We start from the raw sequence: 23,563 nt of genomic DNA, 5'->3' as shown, positions 1-23,563 counted from the left end.
AAGCCACTAACCTGCCAGCCCCGGCCGGTTACGGCTTGGAGGTACGGCGGGCATCTCTCTGGGCGGAGTAGGTAACAAAATCAGGGCTACGGAGAGGAGAGTTTGGTATAAATACTTTATTAAAGAAATATTGCTTTCTTGTTAAAAAAAACACTACATTAAAGAGAGCTCTGGGTGCTGTCTTCCCTGACAGTCACAGTGTGAGAATCGTTCCCTCCTCGGGAGGCTCCAGGCCCCGGGTGAGGTCAGCAGGACGTCCACATGAGAGGGGTGAGCTCGGAAACCTGCCGCCCCCTCCTCGGGGGTCTGAGGGCGGCACTCAGCACGTGGTGGGCGGTCACCCCGCCCTGCCTCCGCCCGGCCAGGAGCCCCCGCGCCGTCCTGGGGCAGGGCCGGGGCTGGGGTCACACGGGCGCTGAGGCAGAGACACGGCGAGACCTGAAGCAACAGAGTTTATTCCTTGTAGCCAGTGGTCGTGAAATGCCCTGTAGGGGATCCCACCGGATGAGGTAGGGAAGACATTCCAGAGGAGGTGTGTTAATGGGGCAACGTCTTTATTTCTGTACATTTACACAGATCCCCCCCGGGCACAACAGCCGTGACGGCATGCAGGCAGCGTGGAAGGCCAGGTCAGGGCTGGGCGCAGCTCTGTGCTGCCAGCAGGCACTCCAGAGGCCCATCAACTCACGGGCTGCACGGGTCCCGCCCAGGAGCCTCCGGGTTGGAGCTGTGGGGCACGGAGGGCCCCCCAGCAAGGCCGGCGCGCTGCGTCCCCCCGGCCCGGGGCTGCGTCCTGGCCAGGGTCCCCTCAGTCTTGTGGCCCCTTGGCCCCCTTGTTTGGCTCTAGGAAGTGGTACCTGGGGCAGTACTTCCGCTGCGAGGCCTCATTCTTGCTCTTCTGTGGTCAAACCAGCTCACCAGCCCCTTCCCCCTAGTCGCAAGCGATTAGGCTCTTAGAAAATGAGACATTTAAACTCTTTTACCCTTTGTTTCGGGTGGTAATATGCGGGATATTGGATGAGTTGTTACTGGTTTCTGGAAAAGAACAGAAAGCAGAAGGGTCGCTTGTGTGCCTGACTTGTTGGAAGGGGGTCCTGGCTTCCTGGGGTCGGGATGGGGGTGTGCAGGTTGGCGCTGGAGGCGGCGCTGGTCTCCCGGGCAGCGGGCATTCAGGTGCCTGAGCAGCATCTCCCTGCTGAGTGCAGAGGACATGGGCGGGGGCCCACGCGTGACCAGAGCCTGGCCAAGCAGGCAGGCCCTGCTGCCTTGCCTATGCAGGTGGGGTCTCAGGGGCTTGGCCCGCGGGAGGCTTTTCTGCTTTGGCCCTGCTTCTCAGCTGTTGCTCACAAAACCTGAGCCTGTGCTCCCGCAGGCCTCTGCTGGGCAGTGTCGCCCTCACGCCTGCAGGAGCCCAGCTCAGCCAGCTTCTCCAGTCCAGCAGCCAGGCCTGACCGTGACGGGACAGTGCTGACACCACAGGCCCAGCGTCTACCACGGTCACCTAAGACGGACAGTCTGGGAGTGGTGTGCGGGGACACCCTGCGGCCTCACGTGTTCCCTAGAGGTCTACACCGCCAGCGGGAGGCCACGCAGAGCCTGGGGCTGCTGCCACAGGTGCAGGCACAGCTGATGGGTGGGGCCCGGGGACCCCGCTTGCTGTCCCAGCCTCTGCACTGCAGGCCTGTCCTAGACCGGGGGGCCCTGTGCCCAGCACGTGAGAAGGGCTGAGGCACCTCCCAGTTTGGCACTCGAGCTGCGCAGCAGACAGACAGGCCTGGAGGTGAAGGTGAGTGTGACCCGCCCATGGAAACAGAGAACAGAAGTGACTGAGACAGGAGGGGCTGGAACGCAGGCCTGCGAGTTTGCTTGCTTCCCCACAAAGTTCTCCTGAGCCCATGGCCCCTGCCGGGGTCAGCCAGCCTGTAGGGGGCGCAGTGAGGGGTTAGGGGGAAGACACAGGCCAGAGCGTCAGGCGGGGAGCGTGGGGCTTGTGCTCACCTCTTCCCTGGCCGTGGGGGCTGCACCACTGTGCGCTGAAAGTTGACTTGCTGCTTCGCGCAGACCCAGGACCACACTCTGCTTGGAAGAACAGCCCATGGCAAAGACGTGCCCCAGAGCTGGGGGCTGGGCCTTCCAGAGCAGCCCAGGCTGTCCCCAGACGGGTGCCAGAGCTGCAGCAAGACAGTGCCCGTCTGGCTGGCGAGGGTAGCTTCTTGGCCTCCCCTGCGCTGCTTCTGAAACAGCCGCAGACTGGAGCCGAGGGCCTAACCTGGACGGGCGGGAGGCCGAGGCGAGGAACGCGACGCGCGCCCTAGCACAGTGGGACGGGGCCGGGGCGAGCTCCGGTGGGTTATTGCTTCTCTCGGTCGGCCTCGATGTCCTCCGAGGCTGCGGTCAGGCCCCGCCCCAGGCTCTCGGCTGGTCCCCCGCAGGCTCCCCGGGGGCTCCAGGCTGGTGATTTCCGTGCGGTGTTAGTTCAGGAAGGAGCCGGTATTCAAGTCGTGCTGCAGAAACGCTGACTGCGAGGCGGTGCGGCGCAGGGGGCCTCTCCTGCGGAGCTGCACCGGGAGGAGGGCCACAGCACTGACTCGCGGTGGCGAGGCGCTGGCTGCTGGGGAGCGGAGCCGGCAGACCTACGCTGGAAGACCTTGGCGATGCCACCACTCATCATTTACGACTTCCGGTGAAGTGGTGATGCTTTTCCCCTGAAAGAGCTTCCGGGTCAAGTATAAAAGGATGATCTCCAAGTAGAGACGAAGCTGGTTTTAATGAGATTGTGAGCTGCTTTTTCCTTAACACAGAGCGGAAGTTCTTCCCTTACAGAAAAGACCTTTACAAACCATCACAGAGACTTTAGCAAAACCCTAACCATTCACATCTCAGTCTGAGGAAAGTGCAGCCGTGGGAATGCTCGGGGGCAGGGGGACCCCCCCGGGAGCCGGGCTGCGCGGTCCCTGCGCGCGCGCGTCCTTCCCGAGGAGGGGGCTCCGTTTTGAGATCAGTGAAGGGAAGGGAATAAAGTGCTTCTTGTAAAAATGACCAAAATAAATACAAACATTTCATGGCAGAAAAGAAAGTCTCTGAAGGGTCGTCTGCTAGGTCTGCTCGCTCAGACGCGGGCGCTCCTCGAGAGTTTTGCAGCGTCCCCCACCCCCACCCTCGGGTCCCCAGCCTCCGCGGAGCGGGGTCTCCCACGGCCGCGCCCAGCTACATGGGCCGCCCGCCGTTGGCCGTGGCGCCGTCAGGCAGCCCGTCGCCTGCGGCAGCCGCGTCGTGCAACCCCGAGTAGTCCTTGAGCTCGGCGTGGGTGGGCAGCAGCGGCTGCTCGCCGCGCCGGGGCGGCAGGAGAGGCTGGCGCGTGTAGTGCTCGCCGTCGGGGATGCTCTCGGGCAGACTCTGGCCCCGGCTCTCGGGCAGCAGCAGGAGGCAGATGATGCAGATGAGCGTGCAGCAGGCGAAGATGACGTGGTGCAGGAAGTAGCCCTTCTGGTTGTGCAGCTCGATGATGGGCGCCGTCAGCATGCCGAAGCCCGCGCTGGCCAGCACCAGCCCCAGCCCGCCGCACCTGCGGGGCGCACGGGTCAGCGGGGCCGGCCGGGCTCCACCCCCGCCCTGTCCCGTCCTGCGTCCCCCTCCCCCCAACCCCCGTCAGCCCAGGCTGCCTCTTCGTTCACTTTCAACGGTGACTCTATAATAAACACCAGCGTAAGGGGGAAAACCAGCCTCACTTGCTGTACATGATACAGGGTGAGAGGAAACCAAGTGTTACTGGCTTACGCTGTTGTCCCGAGGCTTGCTCTTGGCTTAGAAGAGAGGACGGTGGCCACGGATTAATGAAGGCATTAAAAGCACATCAAGATGAAAGCTGCCAAGACGACGGAGCATAGAGACCCCGCGCTCACCTCCTCTCACAGGCCCACTAGTATCACAGCTGTCTGCGGAACAGCCGCTGATAAAAAGGACCAGAGACTGCCAAACAGACCCACAGCTAAAGACGTGAAGAAGGAGCCACGACAAGATGGGCAGGAGGACCAGACGCACAACACAAAGCCTCATGACCCCCACTGGCCCGCCGACCCACACGCTGGGACTAGATTCCAGAGGATCTCAGGCAGAAGTGAGTTCTGAGCCCCAAGTCGGGCTCCCCACGCTGGGGGTCCTGCACCAAGAAGAAACACACCTCAACACAATAAAGGCCATATATGACAAACCCAGGCTGCCCGGTGGCGCACTGGTGAAGACTCTGCCTGCTAGTGCAGGAGACACAGGTCTGATTCGCCTCCAGGGAAGATCCCCTGGAGGAGAAGATGGCAGGCAACCCACTCCAGTATTCTTGCCTGGGAAATCCTATGGACAGAGGAGCCTGGGGGACTACAGTCCATGGGGTCACAAAGAGTTGGACACGACTTAGTGACTGAGCAGGAGCATGATCACAGGCCCACAGCTAACATACTCGATGGTGAAAAGCTAAAAGCGTTTCCTCTGCGATCAGGAATGTGAACAAGGTGCGCACTCTCGCCATGTTTACACAGTGTAGTTTTGAATGAAAGTCCTAGCCACAGCAATCAGAGAAGAAGAATCCAAACTAGAAAGAAGTAAAACTGTCGCTGTTTGCAGATGACATGATACTATACATAGAAAATCCTAAAGATGCCACCAGAAAACTGCAGGAGCTCATCTGTGAATTCGGTAAAACAGCAAAAGGTAAAAAAATTAATAGACCAGCCTGTTGCATTTCTGTACAGGAACAAGAGACTCTCAGTGAGAGAAATTAAGGAAGCAATCTCAGTTGCCATCACATCAAAGGGAGTAACATACTTAGGAATCCACCTACCTAAGGAGGCGAAAGACTTGTGCTCTGAAAGCTATAATGCCAGTGAAAGAAACAGAAGATGACAGAAACAAATGGAAATATACACTGTTTTTGGATTGGGAGAATTAATGTTCTTAAAATCACTGCCACACAAGGCAATCTACAGATTCAGTGCAGTCCTTATCAGAATACCCATGACATTTTCCACAGAACTACAACAAATATTTCAGAAACACAGAAGACCTCTAATAGCCAAACAACTCTGAGAAAGAAGAGCAGAGCTGGAGGAAGCAAGCTCCCTGACTCCAGACGACACTAGAAAGCTGCAGCAGCCAGAGCAGCATGGTGCTGGCCCAGAGGCAGAACAGAAAGCCCAGAAATAAACCCACAGCCTCGTGGCCAGTTGGCCTGTGACAGAGGAGGCAAGAACGTGCAGCGGGGAAGAGACAGTCAAGGATTCTCTTCTGGAACGTCCACAGCAGACACGGTGCTTTGTGACCAGCAGGGCGCTGCGGATTGGATCACCCTGATCCTCAGCAGGAGGCCGCTGGCCGGGTGAACGCAGCAGAGTGACATGATGACCCTGGGAGAGTGTTGGGACTGAGCCCCTGAAGATGGATGAGCAAGAGCCTGAAACAACCGTTTGGTCCTCACGAGTCTGGTCACGCCAGGGAGCCGCAGGGCGCTGCGGGGCCGTGTGCGGTGCTGGCGATAAAGTGCGTGTTCTTCGGGCTTTTGATACCAGTGAGCCGTCATTTTCTCCAAAACCACCTGGGTGACCTTCCCGTGTCTGAGTTTGGGTGGTGCTGAGGGAGGTGGGCACACAGCCCCCAAGGGAGTCCTGTCCTGGTGAAGGAGCTGGGCTCCCCTCAGAGTCCAGGAGAACTTGTCGTGGTAAGGTGCTAGGTTAGCGTGCGCGCATGCCAAGTCGCTTCAGTCGTGTCTGACTCTTTGCGACCCCATGGACCTGTAGCCCACCAGGCTCCTCTCTCCATGGGATTCTCCAGGCCAGAATACTGGAGTGGGTAGCCTTTCCCTTCTCCACGGAATCTTCCCAAACCAGGGACTCAGCCCAGGTCTCCCACATTGCAGGTGGATTCTTTATCCCTTGAGCTGCCACTGGCAGGCGGGTTCTTTACTGCTAGTGCCACCTGGGAGGTCTATCAAATGAAATGTACTTGATTTGCAGTAGAACTTTGGACTCGATTTTAAAAAGGGCCTCTGGGTCTACAAACGCATACATGTAAAATGCAGTACACGCGTGCCTGCGTCGGCACTGCGCACTGCGTCTTTACATATTCTTCCCACAAAAGCCATTTTCTGTTGGTTTCCTATCAAGGATCCGTTGAAATTCGTAAGACTGGGAACAGCTGTGGCAGAATCTGGTATTCCATTTTTGGCTCTTGTGTTTCAGAAGTCTCAGTTCAGAGAATGGGATGATTACCGTGGCTGGTTCTGAGGCTCTACCCGGTCCTGCAAGTGTTTCTGCTTTTCTCCAGCTTGTCACGAGAGGGCAGCACCTGCCCATGTTTAAGCAGTAGATTTACAGAGAAACGAGGACCCGGGTTCACTGTGCACTGGATATCTGGTTTACTAGTGATGTGATGGTGATGTGTCAGTCACTCAGTCGTGTCTGACTCTGCGACCCCAAGGACTGTAGCCCGCCAGGCTCCTCTGTCCATGGACGTCTCCAGGCAAGAATACTGGAGTGGGTAGCCTTTCCCTTCTCCAGGGGAATCTTCCCCACCCAGGGATCAAATCCAGGTCTCCTGCATTGCAGGCAGATTCTTTACCATTTGAGCCAAAGGGCCCTGATTTTTTACTAGTAATAACACCTAAGTTACTTTAACGATAGAAAGGTAGGTACGCAGGCAGATTTCTTAGAAGTAGCAAGCTTGAACTAAGTATTCTGGGATCTTTGGGGGGAAGAAAAAGAATAAAGAAAAAGGAAAAACAAAGAATCTTCAAATTATCCTTTTAAAGACATGAACCCGGCATCTTGAACACAGAAAACAAACCTCCTGTTTTTCGCTTCCTCCGTTGTGTTACTTACTTTCACTGCCTTTCTGTGAAGTCAGAGATGAACAAATATTTCTGCCAATCTCTGCATAAGTATCACTGCCAGAAACACTAAGGCTGGAGTCACTGATAACACCATGTCCCTGGGATCAGACCCTCCGCATGCACTCTGTCCCCACCGGTCCCTGCAGATGGGGCCATCAGGACGAGTCTCTCTCGGGGCAGAGGTGAGCTCCGCCCACTTGCGGCAAAGGCCCCGGTCTTGGGTCAGCCCCCAGGGGGAGCCTGTGCTACACACATTTATATACGACGTAAGCGGCCGCCCCGCATCTCATCACATGCAGGCGTCTTTGTCCCTCCCTAGTGCCCACTCTTGCGGTGCGCCTGGAGCAGGGACGCGGCGGGTTCTGTCTGGCGGGGATGGTGACTGGGGAGGAGCCGGTCCGAGAGGAGGAGGGTGGGGTGAGCTCAGACGGAGGCAGGGGGCAGCCAGGCCCCGGCGCCCCCAGAGCCTGTGAGGAGGTATCGGCAGGTGACGCTGCTCATCCCCTCAGGCGAAGGAAACACAAGGAAAAATAAACAGGACCTAATTAAACTGCCTGAAGTTAAAGGTTTTGCACAGTAAAGGAAACTGTCAACAAAGGGAAACGCCAACCCACTGAATGGGAGACAGTATTTGCAAGTGGTACGACCGATCAGGAGTTAACATCCAAAATAGACAGGCAGCTGATACAGCTGAACACCAAAAACACAAGACCCCGACTGAAACGTCGCAGAACTGAACATGCGTGTTTCCAAAGAAGACGGGCAGATGGCGACAGGCACAGGGAAAGACGCTCCGCATCCCGGCCGTCAGGGAAAACAGGTCAGAACCACAGCGAGGCGCCGCTTCGCACCTGTCAAGACGGCCACCATCGAAAAGAGCACAACCCCCCCCCCCCCCCCCCCCCCCCGTCGCCGAGGACGTGGAGAAGACAACCTTTGTGCGCTGCTGGTGGGAACGCGAAGTGCTGCAGCCACCCCGGAGACCATGAGGGAGGAGGGTTCTCAGCAGATGAACCCTGGAACCGCCACATGGTCCAGATTCCACTTCTGGACCCAAGGAAAACCAAAAGCACCAAGACCAGACATGCTCCTCAGTGTTTGGAGCAGCATTATTTACAGCAGCCAAAACAGGGAAGCGCCCAAGTGTCCACGGACGGATCACGAAGACGCAGCATACACAGGCGATGGAGTGTCAGCCATGGAAAGAACGAGACTGCCATCTGCAACGTGGACAGACTTGGAGGGTGTTATGCTGAGGGAAATAAGTCAGAGAGAGACAAGTACTGTATGGTATCACTGATAGGTGGAATCTAAAAATAACAACGAGCTAGGGAACGTAACAGAAAGGAGACAGACTCTAGATGTGGAGAAGACTAGTTAGTGGTTCCTGGTTGGGGGAGAGCGCGGAGGGGCATGACAGGGTGGGGGGTAAGAGGCACAAGCCAGCCGGAGTAAAATAGCCACAAGGAGGTATTGAACAGCGCGTGGAGCAGAGCCAGCACTTTATAATTTACTTTTAAATTAATATATATGGTGACCTTCACTGAGTCACTGTGTGGTGCGCCTGAAACTCACACTGTGTGTGGACTGTCCATAAGGAAATGCCCCACAGCCAGGCCCTGGTGCGCAGGCAGCCTGGAAATGTTGGGAGCTGAAGCAGCTTGTCCCCGCCCCCAGCGCCTGCGTCCTCCCTGTCCAGTTTGAGGGTGCCCGCCCGCAGCTTACAGGTGACACGGGGCCTGTCACACCACAGCCACCGCCACCTCGTCACCAGCCAGATCCTCCAGCCCTGCCGAAGCCCGAGGGGCGGGGGCCTGCGGTGCCGAGAAGCCCCTGCTGCACCTGGAGGCCCTCGAGCACACCCGTCACCCGAGGACGTGACGGCTGGCGCCCCGGAGCCTTCTGTTTGCCGCTCGATAGGCAGGCCCTGACCTTTGCTCCTGTGTTTGTTCAGAGGGTGTCTTTGTAACAGTGGTGAACAAAAGGCTAGTTCTGTACCAGCAAACATGAAGCTTGCAGGCCTGAGCGGCACCCCCAGCTGCCCCGGGGTTCACCGGCGAGATGGGGGCGGTTCAGGAAGCCCATTTCCTCCCAGCGGCTCTGGGACTGGCCCCAGAGGGGAAACGCCAGGAAGGGCCGGGGTGCGAGGTGTCCAGCGGGGAGCGCCCCTCACCTCCTTCCTCTGCAACTACAAACGCATCACCCAGGGATAAGCTGTCTGTCGGGGTAAGCGGACCCCGAGAACATTCGCTGAATTTCCGTCCCCAATAATCTTGCCAGGTCTGCCTCCAAGGAAAAGGATGACTCCGTTTCCTTCAGTTCAGCTTGTTCAGCAGAACCCAACTGTGATGAATGTGGTCTGCTGACCGCCAGGGTGGAGGGTGGCCCACCCCGGAGGAACAACCACACAGGTCTGACCGTGCCCTTCTGCCTCTGCAGGAGCCCCCCTGCTGGGCACCTTCGTGAAGAGGGGACGTTTAACCTGCAGAGAGACACAGAGGGCTGCTGTCTGCCTGGGCACCATGTGGAGTCCCGCCTGAAGTAAGCTCCTGGCATCATATTCCAGGATGGGGCAGCCGTCAGGCTTGGCGCGCGTGTGAGAACCCAGAAGGAGGAATCAGAGTGATGCCCACGGACCTGCCTGCCTCCGCCCAGAGCCCAGGGGCAAGACAGTCCGTCCTGGGCACCCTGCCTTGAACAGGATTGGCCTCACGTGTCTCCCACATGGGAAAGGGAGGCTGGTAGGGTGTCGCGTGCTGGCGGCCTGGGCTCTATCTCACGGCCGAATAACTGCCACACTCATAATTACATTTAACAAAGTGCTCAGAAGGTTAATGACATTCACACACCAAGTTCAGGAGCTCGACCGAAAGTCACCACTTCACTGAACCCAAGTGACACCCTTGACAGCAGGACACCCTTCCGTGTCGCTATAACCTCAGCACCGAAGCCTGTGCACACGCCCCCTGCCCCTCAAGGAAAGGGCAGTTCCCCCCGCCTTTTCAGAAAACAGCCCGCCACTCAGTCTTTGTACGCAGCCCCTGCCGGGCAGGCACACGGAGGTGGGGTGGTTCCCAACAAGTATTTGTCAGACAAATCAGTGACGTAACCGGCTGGGCTTTCTCTCTATGAGGCCTTTCTTTGGACTGGAGACACCGGCTTCTCAGCCAGCAGAAAACCAAGGCCCTTTCTACTCTCCTTTCTGAGACCGGCTTTTCACTGAATCCTAGGAGAGTGGGCAGCGCTTGGTGGGGCTGAAGCACAGGCAAACATCCAGGGACCCCAACACCCCTCCTTTACCAGGTCCTTTTGTGCGGCTTGTACCTCCAAATCCCCGTTCCCCATCCCTCCAGCCGCCTGGATGGACCAGGCTTCAGTTCTGCCCTGATTCGGGGATCCCTGGGGGTCAGGGTAGAACAGCAGTCCATCCCAAGTGGACGCCCAGTGCAGGCCGCACCTTGTCCAGAGACCCGGGCTAGAGCCGGTGGGTCGTTCACCAGCTTTGGCAGGCAGCGCCCACCGCAACCCCAGTGTCCTTGGAAGACCCCCATGACTGCCCCGTGGGCAGCCCACACGCACCTGATGACCGTGGGTGTGATCTCTGCACAGAAGAACACGCTGAGGCTCCCCACCGCGTGGGAGGCGAACATGCCCACGATGGAAAAGGCGATGGAGAACTTGTCCTTGACACTGTCGCTCATTCCTGGGGGAGAACCGGGGCGGTGAGGGGCTGGAGGGCGCGGGGGAGGGGGAGGGGGCCTGATGGCCGTCTCCCCTCCTCCCCTCTGCCCGGGGTGAGGTGCAGACCCGGGAGACGAGCAGCGAGTCCAGGCGTGGGAGGTCAGAGCCCTCCTGGCAGGTTCCCCCGAAGCCCCGGGGGTCTGGAGAGGGGCCCAGGCTGACTCTGCCGGAAGCTGAGCACGGGAGCGACCGGCATGGACGGAGGCTGGGGGGCTCCTTGGCCAGGGGCTGCACCCTCCTGTCAGGTCTTCAGGGTCAGCCCCAGAGAGTGGTCTCGGCTATGGAGAGCCTGGCCAGTCTGGCCTCAGGCATGACCAAGACGAGGGACAGGAGCCCCAAGCTTGATTTAAGGGAACAGAAACTCAGATAACCCTGAGAGGGGAACCAGGCGCCTGAAGGGAACCTGCCGGACCGAGTCAGGCATCTTGGCCGTGGCTCGGGGTCTGACCTCACACCCAGGCGGCATCAGGCGGGGGGCGGCAGGCAAGCTGCTGGGGTCGGACGTGGGGTGCAGCCCGTTCCCCGCGAGGATGGTCGGGAGCCCCAGGGGCTCGGCTCGGTAGGCCAGGCTCGTGCGGGCGTGCGCGGCCGTGTCGCGTGCAGGGACAGCAGCCCGGCAGTCCCCGCGGCCAGGGCGGCGGGCTCACATGCGGGGTGGGCAGTTTCCCTTGGCGGCAGCCACCCAGGCCTCCAGCGCTCCGGGGCCGCGTCCCTGAGGCTCTGCATCCCAGCAGGCATGGCTGGGCTGGGCCACGCTGCCAGCTACTGCCAGGGGAAGGGGCGAGGGCAGCGTGCAAGCCGGGTGCGAACGGGAGGGGGCAGCCAGGCTTTCTAGAGGCAGGAGGGACAGAGGACAAGTGGATGCGTGTGGTGTCCAACCTACGGCCAACTTCAGCTGCAACTCTTGGGGCGAAACGGGTGGGGAGAGAGAGGAAAGGGAAACCACAGGTCCGTGAGTCGCTCTGAAAACGCCCTTCCAGTGCAATAAAAAGTGTCGACGCGCGCGCCCGGGGCTCACCTGAGTCTGGATGCTGGCTGTATTTCCCGATCACTGGGCCGCGGAACCGCAGTGGAGGCGGGTGAAGGCGGGCAGAGAGGGGAGAAAGAGAGCAGGTCAGGGCGGCCGTTACGACCTCGTGTGTCCAAGTGCAGCGGGGCGGCCTCTGCCTGCCGGCCAGGCCCACGTGGGCAGCACGGTTGACGCGGCCAGAGAGCGGGAGGGACACGGTGCGGATGTGGGCGAGGGCCCAGGGCATCCGGGTGGGCGTTCCACCAAACGGAGCCCCTCCTGTTCAGCAGGGAGGTCGGGGGCCCCTGTGGCCCTGAGGGGCCTGAGGGGGGTGCGGCTCTGAGAGGAGGGGTCGAGGCGCAGCACCCCTCACCCCCTCAAGCCTAAGGGTGACTCTCACTGTGTCCAAAGCCGCTCAGGTCCCTGCGGTCTGTGCTGTGGTACCAAGCTCAGGTTAGACCAGACAGAATCACTGTGCCCTCAAAGCCTGGTCCCCTGGGCTCCCTGGCTCAGGGACTGAGGGAGCAGCTGTGAGCCTGGGCTGCCACTTGCCTGCGCGTCCATGCAACCCAGGGGTGCCGAGGAAGCCTCCCCCAAGGGCAACTCGGGAGGCCCCAGCAGAGGACGGACCCCATGTGGCCACAGCTGAAAGTAAGACCAGTCTCCCGGCAAGGTGCTGAAGGCATGCAGACTTGCCCAAGTCGGAAAACTGAGTCTGACACTGCGCTGGGACTGAGTCCAGAACTGCTCCTGAGTCCAACACTGGCTGTTCTAGAGTCCAGTTTGCACAACAAGGCTGAGGAAGTCCTCAGTCTTTTCCTTCTCTTCCTTCTCTCCTGGACACGTGCTCCCTCCTGGACACGTGCTACCGCCTGGACGTCACACAGACCTGGGGCACTAGCAGGCACTGGCTTTCTCAGCATCTCTGGCCCAACTCCGACATCTCAGGAGGGAGGGGGCGGCCATCAGAGGCATCTGGTCGCTGTGGCCCCCAAGTCCGTCAGGGGGACCATCCTGGGTGGAGGGGGCTAGGGTGCCCGGCTCCTGCCTCGCTCCGGGTGGTCAGACACCCTGGGCCTCATCCCTGCCTGGGAGCGGCTTCAGTTCACCAGAAGCCACACTGAGCTTGACTCTTAGAGCTGAACGGGCTACACAGACGGTGTAGCTTTTCTTTACATTATTTTTAACATTTACTGAGAAGTTCTCTGGCCCCAAGAGCAGCTAATAAACTTGGGAACACAAACTGAAAAGCAGTATCCCAGGGCAAGGGCGTCCCCAAGTATTTATCTTTCCCTTGATTTCACACAAGAGAAAAGTCCTTTGTTCCTTCTCAGGTGATGATGGATCACAAAGGGACAGTGTGGCCACCAGGGGGTCATGTCCACCAGGACTGAAGAGGCCTGGGGTGCCCGGGAGGCTCGGGGTCAGAGTGGGAGGAGGAGAAACCCCTGGAGGCTTGGGGTCAGGGTGGGAGGAGGGTAGACCCCGGGAGGCTCAGAGTCAGGGCAGGAGAAGAGACCCCACACCCTTGGGGCAGTGGGGATGTTCGGGGTCAGGGCAGGAGGAGAAGAGACCCCATACTCTTGGGGCAGTGAGGAGGCTCGGGGTCAGGGTGGGAGGAGGAGAAACCCCTGGAGGCTTGGGGTCAGGGTGGGAGGAGGGGAGACCCCGGGAGGCTCAGGGTCAGGGCAGGAGAAGAGACCCCACACCCTTGGGGCACTGGCTGTGCGTTCTAAGAGAAGCTCACCCCACAGCCGCTCAGTGCCGGGGTTCTGGGAGGACAGTGCGGCCCCTGGGCTCCCCCACTGCCCCCGGCCGGGCCCACTCACGGTTGAGCAGCCCGAGCTGCAGGAGCGAGGCCAGGGCAGTGAGGATCATGAAGAGCAGCAGGCCGCCGCGGCGGCCTAGGAAGCGCACCGCCAGGCACATGGCCAGGCAGGACGCCAGGGCGATGCCGGCCGCTGCGTAGTAGTCGGCGTAGAAGTCCTCGAGCAGCGGCACCTTCACCTCGTGGCCCATCATGCTGCGGGCGAAGCAGTGGTGGATCCCGAAGCCGGTCAGCCTGCGGGCACACGGCGCGTGGGCCAGGGGGGCCTGGGGGCGGGGCCGCCGCGCAGGGTGCTCCCAGCGTGCCCCGCTTTCCCTGCTCCCTCCAGACGCCAGGCTCCCCAGCTCGCCGACCCCACCCGCAGCTCCGGGGGCCCCGCCCCGCCGCCCGGCCCCGCCCCGCCCCGCCCCGCCCCGCCCCGCCCGCCGCCCGGCCCCGCCCCGCCCCGCCCGCCGCCCGGCCCCGCCCCGCCCCGCCCGGCCCCGCCCCGCCCCGCCCGGCCCGCCGCCCCGCCCCGCCCCGCCCGCCGCCCGGCCCCGCCCCGCCCCGCCCGCCGGCACTCACGAGTTCACACACAACACCACTATGTTCTTCCACAGGTTCCGGGTCCCCACCACCTTCACGATGCAGACCTTCCTGGGCCTCCGGGAGAGCTCCTTCTCCAGCTCTGCAGGGAAAGGCCCGTGAGCCACACTGGCCGGGCCGGTGGGCAGGGGCCCCCACCGACGGCGGGGGCGAACTGGGGCATCAAGAGAAGAGTGGCTTCCCATAAGGCGGGGAGAACGCTGACTTTGCAGGTTCAGCTGCCACGAGGCTGCAGGGAAGCAAGCCTTTTCCAGAGCTGGCAGGATGCACGAAGCAGCCACCCAAGTGGGCTCTGTCTGCAGGGGCTGCTGGGGGTCCTGAGGCCCTGCTTAGGCTTGGGCAGGGGTTCTCCTCCTTGCGAAGTCTGATTGGAGATGCACGCACTGCCCTGGTCCCCAGACCACCCCTGTGGGCACAACAAGCTGGGCAGGTACAGTGGCTGCATCTTAGAAAGAAAGTGACCAAATGGACAAGGAGATCCAACCAGTCCATAGGAAATCAGTCCTGAATGTTCATTGGAAGGACTGATGCTGAAGCTAAAACTCCAATACTTTGGCCACCTGATATGAATAGCCGACTCACTGGAAAAGACCCTGACGCTGGGAAAGATGGAAGGCAGGAGGAGAAGGGGACGACAGAGGATGAGACAGTTGGATGGCATCACCGACTCAATGGACATGAGTTTGAGCAAGCTCAGGGAGATAGTGATGGATAGGGAGGCCTGGCATGCCGCAGTCCATGGGGTCGCAGAGTCGGACACGACTGAGTGACTGAACACCCACACGACACCCTTTCCAGGGGCCAGAAAAGGGAAAGGAGACTTAAATTAAGCAAGCAGGACTGCTGAAGCTGGGGCAGCGAGTGAAGACGGAAAGGGCACCGACCAGAGGCAGCTGGGGGACCTGAGGGGCGGGCAGCCCTGGTGGGGTCCTGGGCAGCCCTGGTGGGGATGTCAGGTCCAGGCTGCAGCTGGGCTGCCCGCAGCACAGCCATGCGGTTTCCCAGCAGTGACACGGTCAGGGGATGTGGGACGTTACAACGGGGAGATTGATGGGGAGGTTTCAGCATTCAGTCTCTGCAACTTTAGCATAAACCTGGGATGAATCCTTAAAACAACTGTACTAAAAATAAAGCCCGCGGTGGGGTGCGAAGGCCTGGGGGAAGCGGGGTCGCCTCTGGAGGGGCCTGGGAGTGGCAGCTTTCTCACGAGATGGGGTCTTGGGGGTATGTTCCCCTCCTATACGACCCTGGGACGCCCTGCCTCCTCCCTGCCATCCCACGGGAGAGGGTCACCAACTCACTAGTGACCGCTGGGGGGAAAAACAGGCTGCTTAACCACAAGGGCTTAGATTTTCTCTTTTAAAAATGTTTGGGGACCTCCCTGGTGGCCCAGTGATTAGGAATCTGCCTTCCAATGCAGGGGACGTGGGTTCGACCCCTGGTTGGGGAACCGAGAGCCCACAGGCTACAGGGCAACGAAGCCAGCGTCCCACAGCTGCTGAAACCCCCGCACTGCACGGGAGACGCAGTGTAGCCAAAAAAGAAAAAAGTCCCGATCAGCATCACCAACGGGGCCTGGAAGGGAGAAGGGGGACCTCTCCTACATCCGAGGGATACCAGCCCCCTGTTTCTAGAACCTCCTTCCTTCTCACTGTTCAGGCCCAGACTGGAGGCCTGTGCCCCAGCCAGAACAGTGGGCCGTCCAGCCGTCCGGCCACAGACGCTCCTGAGGTCCTCCTGAACTTTATCATCTCCTCTGCAGAAACAGGCTCGTTAGGGTTACAGACACACTTTCCCCATGGTCAAAACACTAGAAGACTTTTAAAGATCACGGAAATGTGCTCCTAACACACAACACTGATCCAACAATACGAGTATCCTCACTGTTGTAAAACTGCTCGTGAACCTGCCATCACGGCCACATTTGCTGACCATGGAAATCTTCCCAGAAAAACTAAACGTCCACTGGCACAGCTGTGTGCTGCTGCGTCGCTTCCGTCGCGTCCGACTCTGTGCGACCCCACAGACGGCAGCCCACCAGGCTCCCCCGTCCCTGGGACTCTCCAGGCAAGAACACTGGAGTGGGTTGCCATGTCCTTCTCCAGTGCATGGAAGTGAAAAGTGAAAGTGAAGTCGCTCAATCATGTCTGACTCTTCGAGACCCCATGGACTGCAGCCCACTACGCTCCTCGGTCCATGGGATCTTCCAGGCAAGAGTACTGGAGTGGGTTGCCATTGCCTTCTCCGAGCACAGCTGTATAGATTAATTTTTTTTTTGTACTTTTGTGCTGTAGCCCAAACTGAATTCCTGATACTTTCTAGTATATGAAATAGAGGTTGTTAAGAAGCTGTAGCAATTGTAATTACGACCCGAGTTTTTTTTTTTTTTTTCCCTAAGCATTAAACTCTGGAGCCCAAGTTGACTGTGGTTGGCAGAGGTAGCTGCATTATTCTGGGTGGAACCACATTGACCCATCAGGGCTGCTGGCATCTTGCGCCTCCCTGTCCTCTCACAGCAACGCAGAACTTCCCAGGTCTGCTCTGGTGAGGCCCTCAGGATGGACACTGGAGGTCATTCGGTCTCTCCAGAACTCTCGGGACTCCCTGAGGTCTTCACGTGGGGGAACAGGAGGAGTGACAAGGGGCGCCGAGATCAGACTGAGCACCCGCGAGTCGACGGGGAGACGCCTCCCCCTCCCTGCGCCTCTTCCAACCTCTTGGAGCCAGAATCAAGATTCCAAGACGAAAGCTAAGTCGAGCCTCTGGGGCTCCAGGCCTCCCCTGCTCCGCCCGCACCCACCTCTGCCCTGCTCTCTGCGATGGGCCACTGGGGAGCTGGCCCTGGCCGGGCAGATGACAGCTGTCCTCACCCGGGGGGTGAGGGGCCTGACGGAACCCCAGCTCTCACCCTTGGGCTGAGGCTTCCTGCTCTGTGCCTCGGCTTCCCGTCTGGTGAAGGGACAGGTTAATGACCAGACAGAAGACGCCGTGGGGCTGCCTGGCCCCCAGGGTGCAGCGGCCTCCCTGGCCCCGGGCTCTGCCGACCCAGACCGTACCAGCTTCACCCCGCCCAGCGCAGGGACTCCTTCCTGGGCCTGGGGTACCCCCGTTGACTCCTGAGGCTGACCCCTGAGGTGGCCTCTCTGCCTGTGAGGCTCCAGCGGCCTGAGGACCCCGCAGGAGCGGGAAGCTTATGCCCAGGGTCAGAGGCAGAGCGCTGGGGGCAGGGAGAGGGCCTGACATGGGGACCTGCTCCTCACCTGGGGTCCAGGACAGACTGACAAGGCAGAGCGAGGCACGCGGGGCCGGGTCTACGCTCCGTCCCCGAGCAGGGCTCAGGCAAAGCCCTCTTGGCCTGATGCGGGGACCCTTGAACCTCAGAGCCTCACCCGTCCGACCTGGGCCAGGCGCTTCCCTCGGCCGCAGGCTGGCCAGAGAGGGCCTGCCTGCAGGGGGACAGCGGGCCGCCCTGACTGGCTCAGGAGGGAACTCCGCGAGTGGGGAGCCCTGCCCCAGCCCCAGCCTCTTGGGGCCCCTTTCCCAGAGGTAGAGGGGGATGATCTGACGGACAGAACAGGTTCTGAGGCGGGTCAAGCGCACAAAGCGCGGCTCAGCCCCGCCTGGCGGGGGTGGAGTCAGGGCGGGAGAGAGCCGGGAGCGGCCTGGGTTAGGTGCTGGGGAGGAGCGTCCACGCAGGCAGTGCCGGGGGCGGGTCTGGAGCTCGGACACCCGCCGTCCCCCGACTTTGCCCGGGTGCTGCCGCGGAGGGAGACCCAGGGGCGGGGACAGCCGCGTGCCCCGGCGCCCCGGGCTGAACCCAGCACCACCCAACTTCCTGGCAGGGAAGCGGAAGGAAGGCTGAGCACCGCCTTCCAAAAACAGGAGGGAAATGAATCCGTGCAACGAGGATGCAGACAAGTTCCTCCCAGATGGGTTCTAACCCGGAAGTAGCAGAGGAGGCGATATAAGTGGGGAAATGCCAGAAACTAGGCACTTTGACTTAAGAGCGCTGACATGCCAATGGACGGGCTTGGGCGGGACTGGGGACGAGGGCCGGACCATCCGCAAGGAGCAGACGCGGCCGGAGAGGTGAGAGGCGCGCGGTCCACCCGGCTCTCCCGCCGCCCCGCCGGGCCTGCGCCCCGTCCCCCTCTCCAGCAGCACCGAAGCCGCTGCCGCTGGGCTTACAGGGCCCGCGTCCCAGCGCTACTGCTCACTAGCTGGGTGACCCCTGGCGAGATGCTCATCCTCGCTGTGCCTCGGCCCCCTCACCTGCGAACGGGGACAGTTAGAGCGCCGCGCACAGAGCCGCTGTGAAAGGCTCAGCGTGCACCAGTCACTTCTGGTGCTTACTGAACCCAGTGTTCAGGGTTCATTCCAAGGTCTACTGGACCAGAGCTCGGGGTGCCAGGAGGGGCCCAGGAGTCTGGGCTCCAACACCTCCTGGTGACGCCATGGGTCTGGTCCAGCTTGTGCTGACGCTCCTGATAAACAGGAATTCTACGGATCTGAACTTTCCTGCCTCTTCCGATGCCCAGTCGGTGGGTCCTGACTGACACAGACAATGCGGTATCTGTCTGAAGGTCCTGCTTGGGAGAGATGGTGGGAGGGCCAGCACCACCCCCAGGCCAGCGTCCCTGGCCATGACTGCTGGCACCACACCCTGCAGGCTGAGTGCCAGGAGCCAGCTAAGCCCTCGAGCTTCCCCTGAGGAGCAGGGGCACGTGAGGTCACGCCTCCCTCCGGACTTGGACCTGATCACGTTCCTAGTCGAGCTGGGAAGCAACCATCACAGGAAGTGAGACCCCTGAATGGGGCCGCTGCCTGGCAGAGCGAGGCCCTCACAGGCACCAGGGGCGTGGTGGGGTGACTCCCTGTCCTGGAGGGGTGGCTGGCAGGCCCCCCACACCTGGTGGGGCCCTGGGGTGGAAGGGAAGGCGTGCTCACCGGGCATGACGCCTTTGATGTCGCTCTCGGGATCCATGCGGTTCTTCTGCGTGAAGTGCAGGATCAGCTTCTTTGCCGACTCAAACTGGTGGGTGGCCATGAGCCACCTCAGGGACTCGGGGAAGATCCTGCACAGAGATAGGGCGCAGGTGAGGGTCTCTGCATCGCGTGGGGCGAGAAGACGCTCTGTCAGGGGCTGGGAGCGTCCAGGCAGGTCTGTCCGGGTTTCTGTCTGTGACTGTGGAGGCCAGTGGGGGCTCGGGATTCATGTAGTACCACTGGCCGAGAGGACTGTGGCCTTGGATGTTCCTAGTTTTCTTTAGAAAGTATAAAGCTGCAGGTTTAAAAAATACGGCAGAAAGGAGCAGTATCCTCCCAGCTGTGTCAAGAAACCCATGTAGACTGTTGAGCACAACTCTGCGTGTCTAAAGCCCATTCCAGCAACTCACTGACTGCTTTTGTGACAGTTTGTCTCAAAAGAGGGGCTTCCCTGGTGGCGCAGACAGTAAAGAATGCAGGAGCTTGGGTTCCATCCCTGGTCAGGAAGATCCCCTGGAGGAGGAAATGGTCACCCACTCCAGCCTTCTTGCCTGGGAAATCCCATGGACAGATCTGTTTCAAAATACAAATGCTCATAGAATGATTTTAAGTTTTAAAAAATGCCCCCATTCTAGCAACCTGACAGGCACTTTCCTAGGCCTCACCTGCAGAACTATTTTCATCTTGCTGCTAATGCCTGGGACTCCTCCCTGAGAGGATGGTTTTCAACGGTTATTGGCAACAGACTCCTTGCTGGTTTGTGTTTAGGATGAAATCTGATGAGGATTCCCAGTGGGAGAGAGAAAAAAATAAAACACCCAAAGTCGTGTCTTATTATCAATGCATTGTGTAATTTTACATTTATAACGATATTTGCAAGTTGGCCAAAGAGAACAGCATGCCTGTTTGGAGCAGGGTTAGCTTGCTTTTTCTGTAAAAGCCCAAACAGTCAATATTTTAGACTTTGCTGTGGGCCGAGAGGTCTCTTCATAAACCACTCACTGCCACGTGCCCAGGGGCGGGCTGTGTCCCCCAGGACTTGCCTCTGAGGCTGGCGGCGCCCCTGGGTGGGAGATGGGGACGACAGCACTGCCCCTGCGTCCCGCGCTCCAGGGTCACCGCATCCCCTGTCGCTTGCAGGGTGTCCGGGAAGCGTGACCGATGCTGATAAGCAGTTATCTTGGCTGCTGCCCGGCACCTGCCCTGCCAGCTCTGGAGAGCCTCCAATTAAGAGTAAGCCAGAAGCTGGGAAAGCTGTCAGTGTGGAACTTTTATTTCAAAGTCACATCACTCATGATGTAACAGCTGTCACCCCTTGCCTGTTTGAACAAAAATCAAATTTCTAAATGTTCACAGTGTATTCTGCAGAAAGAGCGGACGTCAGCGGTACATTGGGTACACTGGGCTGATCTCTGGGTGTTAATCTGAGCTGGGAGACCTGGGTCGTCACCAAGAGTCAGAGCCCCCCCTCCCACGGAGCTGCAGGAAGGCCCTCCCCAGGGAGGCATGGTTCAAGCCGGAAGCTGGGCTCAGGAGGGAGCCCCATGTCTTTTCCCCTGGGAGCCCTTCAGAAAGCTGATAACACAGGTTTCAAACTGGAGGTACAGATCTTTTGTTTTTTAATAATAAAAGTTAATGTTTTACTGGCCTCTACTTTTTACAAATTAACTTTGAATAATGTATGTCAAGCAAAGAGAAACACTCAGAATCATATTATATAGACATTAACATCTTGCCATATTTTATCAGAGCTTTTCTTTGTAATGAAATAACCTAACACAAATGCTCACCCTTATAGCTCTCAATGCCCTCTCCCATCCATCTTTCTGATTTATCTGAGTTTAGTGTCACGTTCTCATTTCTTGAGAGAGACACACAGATCATCAACTTTAATTCTTCTTTTCTAATATGTGCATTTTGGAATTCAAAATTCCACCTGCCATTTAGCTACACTTTACAATTTTTGATAAGGAGTTCTTGCTGAGATTTGATTCTAAATATTTTGTGATTCTCTCAGGATTTTTCCTTGCCTATGACAAACCTTGTATATTTTTTACAAATGTAAATGTTACGTGTATATGTCTATATAAACATGTGTACATGTTACATGTATATATACATTTACAAACACACAGGGTTTGAGAGGAGGGTAGTGGTAGACTTGCAATCCTGTTTTCATTGATTTTCAAGTTTTTAAAATCATTTTGAGAAAACACAGTCTGTGTTCCTGCAAGCTGGCACAACCAGAACCCTGGGTCCAAGAGGACAGATGGAGAGGAGAGGCAGGGCCCAGGGAGGGGGGCCCCCTGAGGTTATGGGGGAGCAGCGGCCCTCGGACCAGAATGAACCCAAGTAAAGAAACTGCTCTCCCAGGAGACCTGGGCACAGGGGACAGGCAGACTCTGTCAGCCACACGACCCGTCTCTGGGGGCAGACAGCACTGCAAACCATCTTCCCACGCCTGGGTCTACACTCACTAGGCACCCTGCCACACGTTTCCCATGAGTTTAGGCCTTTCAAGCTCGTTATGTGGAAGTAGCATTCTCCCTACTGCACAGACGGGAAGACTCAGGTGAACAAGGTTCAGAGGCTTCATCCAGCTTCCGCGGCGTTAAAGGCAGAGCTGGATCAGAGCCCAGGCACCCCGACCCAGGACCCGCGTCCAGGACCTCGGGGTCACAGCAAAGACGCCCAGTCCAAGCGCGGGGACGTGCTCCTATGATGGGGGATTCGAGGCAGACACTGGTCCAGGGATGTCCCCTCAGGCCCTCCAGATACTGCAGTGGCCCCCAGCCCCGGTGTTTCAATCTGCTGCGGTCATAAAGGACTCGCTGAGCTGTCCGCCTGTGAGAAAGCCCAGGACAGCCGCTGCAGCCTGGGTGATGTGCGGTGTGGCCACATTATGGGAACTTAATGAAATGTCTCCCAACAAGTACATAACGTAATAACACCATGGAAATTAAAAAGCCGGCCAGCGGCCCAGAGTCTGGCAGGAATGTAGCTGAGCCTCAGGAATATCCATCATTTTCAACAAAAATGAAAGAGCGTAGTGGGCGGCTGGAGCCCACGTCTGCTGCGGGACTCACGCGTGGGACCGACACTGAAATGGCAACCGCTCTGGTATTCCTGCCTGGAGGGTCCCACGGGCAGAGGAGCTTGGTGGCTCCAGTCCATGGGGTCGCAGATGAGCCAGACAGGACTGAGGCACTGAACAAGACGCAAGTCAGACTTAGACTCGTGGTCTGTTCTGCATCCCCGTCCCCCGAAACATCCCTCAGAAATTAAAACTTGATACTGTGACCCTTCATAATACTGTGACGTCGACATTTTCTTCTTAACGTTTACCAATAAAGCCAAGCACTGCTCTATCCCGCTGCACACCCCACGGGCTGCCCTCCTGCCCATCCATGTAACCCCTGGTCCTGGCGAGGGTCTACTTCTAAAGCTCGTCCCTCTTCAAATCACTGAACTGGAACATTTGCGCACAAAGAAAGTATGGAAGTAAGGCTGATTGCTGACGCTCTGCAAAATGAATGCTGTCCTCGAGTTGTTCTGTCTGTGATTCCGAGGCACTCAGTGTGGGCGACATGCCTGCTGGTGACACACTGCTGAGGTGACGTCACCACACTCATGGGATAAACGTGAGCTGAACACGATCAACCCAGGGGAAAACACGTAAACCAGGGACGCCTTAGGGGAGGGCCCTCGATCCAACAGGTTAGAGGGAAGCAGAGCTGAGGGCGGAGGAGCAGAGCCGGGAAAGGCCTTGAGGATGAGGTTTCCCTGAACGTGGCTGGGAAAAGGGTCGTAGACGGTTGTTCTAAGGGTGCTCTGATTTAGAGAGGTGATTCTAACTCCGGAGTATTACCAAGCACCACATGTATGACATTCTGAAAAGGCTCTCAAAATGAAAAACAAAAAAATCAAAGACTAGAATTGAATGAAACACCGGTTGGAAGGATATTCTAAGTCTTTGAGTCAAAGCTCTTATAAAAATATATACTTGGCTCCAGTAGGTAAGCTTTCACCTGAATTTTTTTTTTTTTAACTTTCGTTCTGTTTGGTATTGAAAAAATTAGGTAAGGCGGCTCAGTTCGGGGTAGAGCAAATGGCTATGAATTAACTCTTTAAAAAATAAAAGTTAAGTTCATGATTTGAGCTAAATTTAGTAAATTAGGGAGAAGGGACAAGAACAAAATTAAAGAGAATTTGGCTCTCAGGATGGTTAAACCCCAGAGTCTTCCTAAGGCAAATGAACCCTTCCTGTAAATTCCTGTGAAACAAGGAATTCTTTCATAATTAAATTGCATCCCACGAGCTGATAGGTTACATAAATGTGGAACACAGCACCTTTATTGCTTTTCAACATGATGTACACGTAAGCTCCAGAATTCCTCCACTACGGCAAAACTGTGGGGGAGGTTTATCAGCAGGCCCAGGCTCATAGACCAGTTTTGTGACCTTGGGCAAGTCACCTCACCCCCAGGCCTCTGTTTCCCCATCTGTGGAATGGGGCGGGGGTGTGTCCTGACACCAA

The 23,563-nt window shown here is 58.2% G+C and overlaps 1 protein-coding gene across 4 annotated transcripts in view; it reads right to left on the bottom strand.

Moving 5' to 3' along the window:
* Positions 1 to 172: 172 nt before the first annotated feature.
* Positions 173 to 23,563, bottom strand: part of SLC22A23 (solute carrier family 22 member 23) — a 127,507-nt gene continuing 104,116 nt past the window's right edge. Inside the window, exons 5-11 of one of the 4 annotated variants that reach the window (XR_011146530.1) lie at positions 18,988 to 19,115; positions 14,020 to 14,122; positions 13,457 to 13,689; positions 11,637 to 11,669; positions 10,457 to 10,580; positions 1,999 to 3,565; positions 173 to 1,035 (exon numbers count right to left, since the gene is read on the bottom strand). Coding sequence is in view for 3 of the 4 variants with exons in the window: in XM_068994079.1 (XP_068850180.1) it covers positions 3,208 to 3,565; positions 10,457 to 10,580; positions 11,637 to 11,669; positions 13,457 to 13,689; positions 14,020 to 14,122; positions 18,988 to 19,115 (979 nt within the window). In the remaining variant the exon portion in view is untranslated. Of the gene's footprint in view, positions 3,566 to 10,456; positions 10,581 to 11,636; positions 11,670 to 13,456; positions 13,690 to 14,019; positions 14,123 to 18,987; positions 19,116 to 23,563 lie in introns of all 4 variants that reach the window. The other 3 variants (XM_068994081.1, XM_068994079.1, XM_068994080.1) reach the window with 3 other exon arrangements.

Source organism: Capricornis sumatraensis, chromosome 22, assembly GCF_032405125.1.
Source record: "Capricornis sumatraensis isolate serow.1 chromosome 22, serow.2, whole genome shotgun sequence".
In the NCBI taxonomy this organism is placed as follows: Eukaryota; Metazoa; Chordata; class Mammalia; order Artiodactyla; family Bovidae; genus Capricornis; species Capricornis sumatraensis.
The sequence above is the reverse complement of the archived record's forward strand: the minus strand, read 5'-3'. Positions and strand labels throughout refer to the sequence as shown.